The sequence below is a fragment of the Pistacia vera genome, unplaced genomic scaffold (assembly GCF_008641045.1).
Source record: "Pistacia vera cultivar Batoury unplaced genomic scaffold, PisVer_v2 Contig6, whole genome shotgun sequence".
Taxonomy (NCBI): Eukaryota; Viridiplantae; Streptophyta; class Magnoliopsida; order Sapindales; family Anacardiaceae; genus Pistacia; species Pistacia vera.
This window is the reverse complement of record NW_022196445.1, coordinates 940451-948654: the sequence shown is the minus strand read 5'-3', so window position 1 is coordinate 948654 and position 8204 is coordinate 940451. Positions and strand designations below refer to the sequence as shown.

The following is an 8204-nucleotide window of genomic DNA, read 5'->3' as shown; positions in this document are numbered from 1 at the left end:
TCAGAAGCACCACCACCAACAACAACAACAACAACAACTAATATACTGTCCTCCATGGAGTCGCAGAGTAATGAATTTCAACAATATTTGGCAACCCCCAAAATGTTTCCAGCAAATCACTTTGATATCTTAGAGTATTGGAGAGCCAGAAAATGTATTTTTTTCGGTATTATCAAGACTTGCCTTGGATGTTTTCGCTGTTCCTGTCTCAACCGTCTCATCCAAACAAACATTTAATACAAGTGGAAGGATTTTAAATGAAAGGAGGACTAAACTTGCTCCAAAAATGATTGAAGTCCTCACATGTCTTCGAGATTGGGAACGATCACGCCATCAAGATCAATACGAGGTTATCGACAATACTTTAATAGAATCATTTCAATTTTGTAATATAGATGATACAGATGAGGGAGGTCCTAGTGAACCACCCCCAAATTAGTTGTTTTGTAAAATGTAATTTGTAAATTAATTGTCAATTATTATACTCTTTTTTCTTTACCAAGTTTTTCTCCCATTGGGTTTTTCTTGGTAAAGTTTTTAACGAGGCAATAATTGTTGTAATTTCTTATTTTATTTTTTGATAAATGAATAAGTCTAATTGTTCTTGTATTACAATTTTATTGTATTAAAATTGAATTAATATTTGAAATGTTAACAAAAAAAAAAAAAAAATTGAATTGAATTGAATTATTGATATTTGAAAAGTTAACTAAAAACAATTATATTTATAATTATTTATTTGAAAAGTTAAATAAAAAAACAAAAAAAAATTAAAAAAAAGAAAAAAAAAAAAGAAAAAGGGGCTAACCCGGCGGGTTAGGGTTGGCGGGCCGGGCTGGGCCAGCCATTTTCTCCAAAATGGTGGGCCTAACCCGGCCTGCCTTTGTTGGCGAGCGGGTTAGGTCCGGCCTGCCAAACTTTGTAACCCGCTATGGGTCGGGCCGGACGGATTACTTTTCCACCTCTAATTGTGTGGTAATTATCACATGGTATTCATATATTGATTTATAGTTAGGTACTACAACCATAGATTACCTTGATTTATAAGATTGATTTAAATTTAATATCGCCTTTTATGCATGGAGGTTTAAATTGATTAAAATTTAATACCACTTTTTAAAAAGTAGTTGTCTAGTCAAAGGTCAATTTAGTTTGTCGTATTAATAAGCATAAAATGGCCATCCGGAGGATATGAAGAAGAAAAAAGTGGTCATTTTAAAAAGTAGTTATCTGATCTAGAATGACTTGCTAAATGTGAGATAATGGGACGGGAAATTGTTGGGTTCAATTCGGCAATCTGATTTAATCCCAAAACTCTGGAATTTGGATTATCAACCCTAAATTGCAACTTTTCCCAAATTCAAAATTAAGCCAAACCCAAATTTCAAAATTAAGCCAAACCCAAATTTCAATCCCACAAATCCAAATCCTATAGGCTATAATCTAATATACAATACTCAGATACCACATGTAGGAATTCTGACATGAATTCCACCCAAGATCGGCATATAATTCTAGCATAATTCTCTTAGGTTCACTGGGTCATCCTATGTAAAAAGCATTTCGAACTAGTAATAGTACTTTTAACTATTTTAAGGTACTATTACAATTGCAAGACACAAGTATCCAAAGGTCCAGCCACTACGAAGATGACCAATGAAAATGCCGAAGTACACATTATAACAATTTTATAACAATGAATGTAGACAGTAACAACCGTGAACTTCTTGTCAGTATCAGAGATAATGAATGTGGGCAGTGTGAGATAGGGTTTGTTATTGGAAACTCTTTCACCAGACTCTTTATAACTATCTTGGGCCATATATTGCAAGATATGAAACTTTCCTTAAATATTCGTGACATTTATGCTACTATCCTCCAGAATGCTTTTGGAGGATTAGAATAAGTATCGTTGCAATAAGGTTTAAGTACCGACTGTTGAAACAATTATTAGGATTCCACATTGAGAGGAAAAAAAGGTGGGCATGTGGTTTATAAGAGCTTGGACACCCTTCCTTGGTAAACCGGTTTTCCAAGGAGAATTTTATCCAAGCCCATAAAAGACTCATGACTTAGCCCAATTGTTCGAGTTATTGGGATGGGTTCTTATCAATTGGTATCAAAGCATAATCTTGCGTTTATGTGGACATCGCCTATGTGACAAGTTGACCTTGGGCTTGGGCTGCTACCCCGAGAAAGGGCACAGAGGTCCAAGGGAAAGGGGATCCGCATTAGCACCCAAGGGATAAAGATTGGATACTCTCCCTTGGTAAGTCTTTTCCAAGAAGAGTCCTATCCAAACTCATAAAAGGCTCATGACTCAGCCCAATTGTTTGAGTTGTTGAGGTGATTCTTATCAACAATCTTCGATTGTGCCCAATGGATGTGGGATGCTTACATTTCCGCATTTATCGTATATGTGTTAACAATGAAGGGGATTATACATGCGATTGCAACAAGGGGTACCACATGTTGAATGGAGGAAAAGATGGACAACGTTGTATACCCGATGTACCCAAACAATTTCCAGTGATTAAGGCGGCTTTTTGTGAGTATATTATATTATTATCGTATTGCACCCCATAATGAGTTTGTGAACCTGCAGTTGATAAGGATTTGTGCTTCTGCTCTACATAACACAGAGATGGTTATGCTTGTTTATATATATTTCTTTCAAAAATGTGTCACTTAAGTTTGTGACAAGTGCGGTTCACATGCCACTAGAAGTAATCGGGATTGCGGAGGAATTGAATTACATTTGGAAGGGATTAGCTGGCTGCAGAGTTGGAAAGATGGGTTCAAAAGGATTTGGCTAATTTCCAGATTTGCTATAGCGAATATTTTTTCGCTGTAGCGCATCAAGTAACGAAAAGATCCTCGTTTTAAGGTTTTTTGAACGCCAAAAGAAAAAGGCAAGATGGGAATATCCTAGCAACTACATAAATGTATTTTTCAACCCTAGCGAATAACATAAGGTTTAGAGTTAAAGAGTGTGAGGCAGAGTGAGGAATTGAGGATTGGGGCTCCAGTTAACCCATTCTCATCAATAGATTAAATTCCTCACTTAGAATTTCTCTTTGCTCTGTGGTTGTATGTTTTTCAAGACACTTAATTAGATCTTTGAGTGTTTTTCCGCTGCATCAATTTTAGTTTAGATTGGTAGATTAAACTAATTAATTAGTTTCTATTGGTATTCATTTAGGTTAAATTGGGTTAAATTTATAACAAAGTTTTCATTTAATAAAGTTTCTCAATTTTGTTTAGAGATAAGCATATGTTTCAATTTACAAGGTATAAATTTTGACCGAAAATTCAGTTTGGTGCCTCTGTTAAGCGGGTGTTTGCTATCACCTAGGCAATTTGTACTGGAAATATTTAGGTGTAATTTTATAGTAACTTACTTTTTATTTAGTGCTTATTATTTCATTTTGTTATATATATAATGCATATCGGAATTGAAAGTTTGAAATGCTTTTACAAATAGGTGTTGGCATAAGCTTTGTGGCTCTGCTTGTGAGTATCTCTTGGCTGTACTTGGTGTTGAAGAAAAGAAAGCTCATCATACGTAAAGAAAAGTTCTTCCAGCAAAATGGAGGTTTTCTTCCATGTATAGTTCCCTTCATTGTTAACACGATTCCTATCAACAATCCTTATCGTATAAGTATAATTCCCTTCATTGTTAACACATCCATTGTGCCCAGTGGATATGGGATGCTAACATGTCCACGTTTGGCTATAGGAGTTGGTTGTTCTGCAGCGGCTTCTGCTTCTGCTAATGTAAACCCAATTCTGTGAATTGCAGAAGTATCTTACTTCTTTTCTGTGCAGTTATTAATTTGAAATCTTTCTATGGTAAGCAGTAAGTTCTTAGTGATTTCTTTTCCATGGGGTTAAGAACAACAATAAAGTCCAGTGACATCCGAGGTAATAAGAAAAACAAGACAGAACAGTTTGTCCAGCAGTACCTCTACAACATCGATTACATCATAAGAAAATTCCCTTGCCAGACACCAGCCACTAATCGCAGAGAAAAAACAAAGATAATAAGATACATATCCGCTCGATAATAACAACTTCTTATAAGGCTAAGTCCACAGGATCTTAAATACTTCACATCCTATACTTGAGTTCAGTTGTTAAAAGCGAATGAGTAGCGGCTCGAGCTAGAGTCCATTTTTGGCCTCAAAATAAGAAAATTAAGAACTACCAAACAAATGGATCACTTAGTAATCGGTCCATGAGGTCATGCTTCTTCTTAACTTACACATGGCACATTTAAGGTCTCATCCTAAAGCCAATTACAAAATGCTTAAATTGGCATATTTGGTATCAGTTTTATCACAACCCAGCACTCTGTTAATACGCAAGAATCAGGCTAAGTACATTTTTATTTAATCGCTTGGCCGCTCATAAGAATGCAAGACTGGGTTTTGTGAAACATCATAACATTACAATAATGGTTCATAAAAAAATATGTGAATTGCAATTTAAAACACTGAAACATCCACTTCTGGGGCTGGTAGTAAATAAAAAGAATTCAGTAACAGAGCTGTATCATAACTCACAGAACAATCATCTACCGTCATGTACGGGCACAATTTCTTGGTTCCTCATGCTATCATATCCGGCATTCATATTTGTACTTCCCCTATAATCAACGGCGTCAAGTGATTCACCAAGCAAGTACTCTGTCTCCTCCAGATTCAACTCATCATTTACCCATGGATGCTGGACCATTATTCTCAGTCCCTCTAGTTCCATAGCTACTTCCTTCATTGTGGGTCTTTCCTCCCCTTTAACTCTCACACACCGTGTTGCAAGGCTACCAGCTTCGTTAAGTTGCTGTGGATTTGCCTTGTTTAAGACACATTCATCAAGAACTTCTGCCAAGCGTTCTTCTTTCAGAGCAGAAACGAAATGCATAGCAAGATTCCTTTCATTCTCAGGCCTGTCAAAGGAAAGTGCCTTCTTGCCAGTAAGTAGTTCAATAAGGACAACTCCAAAGCTATATACATCGCTTTTCTCGGTCAGTTGGCTTGTGTGCAAGTATTCAGGATCTAAATATCCAAGAGTACCTTGGACTATTGTAGATAATCCTTCTTGATCCAAAGGAACCAACCTCGAAGCACCAAAATCGGCCACTTTGGCAGTATAATGATCGTCTAATAGAATATTTGTGGACTTGATATCTCTATGGATGATAGGTATAGAAGCTGAAGAGTGCAAATACGACAGCACTCCAGCAGTTTCTGCAGCTATCCTCAAACGGGTTTCCCATGGAAGTGGTGAAACTTTACTTTTGGTATGGATGTGTTCAAAGAGGGTTCCATTGTTAACAAATTCATAAACAAGCAATGGAACCTCTGTCTCCAAGCAACAACCTAAAAGCTTTACCACATTCCTGTGGTTGATTTGGGAGAGCACAATCACCTCATTAATAAATTGCTCAATTTGACTTTGATCCACCAATTTAGACTTTTTGATGGCAACAATTTTCCCATTTGATAGAGTTCCTTTATAAACTGTACCATATCCCCCACGGCCAATAATTCTGCTTTCATCATAGTTGTCAGTGGCCTTCTCAAGTTCCTCAGCTGTAAAGATTTTTGCCGTTTCTGTGGTCGACCCTTCCCGCCCTGATAATTGCTGTTGTAACATAAAACCTCCATTTTGGCGGAAGAACTTCTCTTTGAGTTTGATGAGCTTCCATTTATTGAATCCCCAGTACAACCAAGTCCCACCCATTAGCAATCCTGTAAGGCCTACGCTAATCCCTACATGGCATACAAGCCGTAACCAGTTACTTAACAAACAACTCGACAAAACTGCAGGTGTAAACATAGATTGTCAACATGGCAATATCATATCTCAAGTCTCATTTCAACCCAAATCACCACCACGGAGCATTAAAGGATTTTCATGCAATTTTATAGCAGTCAGATAACTCATAAGAGTACTCTTGTCAGAAAATTTATAAATATACTTACCAACAGTGACCTGAATTACCAGTGACCGATTAGGAATGCAACCCTCTCCATCTTTTCTTCCATCCCCATGGTGCCCCTTCGGGCACAAACATGTGAAATAGCCTTCTATGTTTATACAGCTTCTTTCGCAGTCATGGAGACTAGAGCCCTGGCATTCATCTATATCTGCATATATGAACCAAACCATCAGAAAGAGATCACCGGTAATACCAAAAAAAAAAAAAATGTAACAAACTTAAATGATAGTCTTGAGTTCAAAGATCTTCCTCGTTAGAGATATCAAACTATATAAATAATGCATCGATGTTAGTACCTCGGCAACCATTAGGGAGGTATGGGTTTCCTTCGTAACCCTCCAAGCACTTGCAATGGTACCCAGATCCATTTTCAGCATCAATACAAGTGCTGTTCCCCTGACATGCATAAGGCGTCATGTTGTTTTTAACTTGTTCACAGGTTTCATTTCCAATTGCCCAATCAAGAACCACAGGAAGTGAGTTCACATTTCTTAGATCTTGAAGATAAGTTGATGAAAAATTGAACTGATTGGCTTCAACAATGAAGGCATAGCTGCAAGGATTAAAGTCCCACACTCTGGTATGATTATCGTAACTACTCACAGTTAATTCAACATAATCAAGTCCTTTAGGAATTGATGTTTGGCAACATCCAACGCCAGAGCAAGAACCATTAGATACATAGTCAATACTATCACAGACCGATAGGCAACCGACCTTGAAATCTTTTTCTCCTTGTGAACCGTTAACGAATGCTTCTGTATCGCAACCAACAGCGGTAAACTTGTTATCGGTATCAGAGATAACGAATTTGGACAGACGGAGCCAGGGTTTATTATCGGCAATCGGTGAACCAGATTCCGCATAACAATCTCTAGCTATATATTGCAAGATATGCAGTTTCCCTCCAAGAGTTATGCTGGTAACATTTATAGCACTTGCCGTCAGAAATGCTTTTGGAGGATCAAAAGTGTCGTTGCAAGTTATGAGGAATTCTGGGTCGTAGTAACATTCTTCTGTTGTGCCGAATGGATATGGTAATGTGACATCGCCGCATTTATCTTGGCAGTCAGGTTTGGCTATAGGATAGGCTTCTCCTGATGCAGCTGCTAACACAACCCCGAAAACTATGAGTTGTAAAACCAACCCTCGGATTCCCATGGCTGCAACTTCTTGTATTTTGGGTTAATAAATAACCTCTGGATGAAGTTAATACAGAAGACTTCCTATATGTTAATTAGTTGTTATACATATCCAGAGGGAAGACCATTTTGTAGTTTTGGGGCTGTTGTTTTTCCATATTTTATGGGGAATGGTAGGCCAGGGGCTCGGTATTTTCTATATCCAATTGAGGTAGTTGAGTTGCACAAAAGTCAGGCGTTGGAGTCCTTCAGATTTTGTGCAAACCTTGTTCAGATTAACACTGCAATTTGCAAGTGCTCCCTTTTAGACTTTTCTGTGATCTTGACGCCTCTTAGGACCAAGTCATTAACAGGGTGACTTCAGCCGCTTCCATCAGCTTCTTCTGCTCATAATTCCGCATCAAACCTTTTAAAATTGCACAGTTGATGATAATTGAGAATCAAAGTTCAGAATATGAGCTCACAATTCTAATAGGCAATTAGCAAGTCATGCCGTATGTATTATGAAATGCTTCAGGGAAAACAAAAATAGTAAACTGTATTGAAGAAATTAAATAGCAATAAAATATTTCTTTTCAATATTTTACAATAAGTTCTTTTATCAGTTAACTGTCCTCAGAATTTTGTATCTCATTCATCAGTTTGTTAAAATTACTGAAATTGATCAGTTGTTTTTTAAATTGATCAAAACATATAAAATCTTTAAAACTAAAAAATATGAATCCCTGTTTATTTGACTGATATATGTCAAAATCTTACTTAAAATCAATTCTTAATTATATTATAAGCGGCCGGCCGGTACTAAAAATACATATTGTTTGATGCAGAGCCCCTCTGTCATTGCAGATTAAATTAAGGTAATTAACACTACAATAATAGGACTCAATCTGTCCGACAATCATAGTCTTTCTATTATAATTCATGAATAAATTATTTGATTTCCAATTCAACACACTGCAACATATATCCATGTAAAGTTCCAAACTCATTTAGCATATCCAAATCAAGAGCAAAATCCAACAGGGTACTGTTACCGAAGCTAGGTTTCCATCGTATGA

At 36.9% G+C, this 8204-nt stretch overlaps 1 protein-coding gene across 1 annotated transcript; it reads right to left on the bottom strand.

Moving 5' to 3' along the window:
• Nucleotides 1–4572: 4572 nt before the first annotated feature.
• On the bottom strand, nt 4573–7165 carry LOC116110244 (wall-associated receptor kinase 2-like). The gene is made up of 3 exons (XM_031396451.1): nt 6301–7165; nt 5988–6152; nt 4573–5774 (listed from the first exon to the last, which is right to left on the bottom strand). Exons 1-3 carry the CDS (start codon nt 7163–7165, stop codon nt 4573–4575), a joined length of 2232 nt encoding a protein of 743 aa, XP_031252311.1.
• Nucleotides 7166–8204: the final 1039 nt, after the last annotated feature.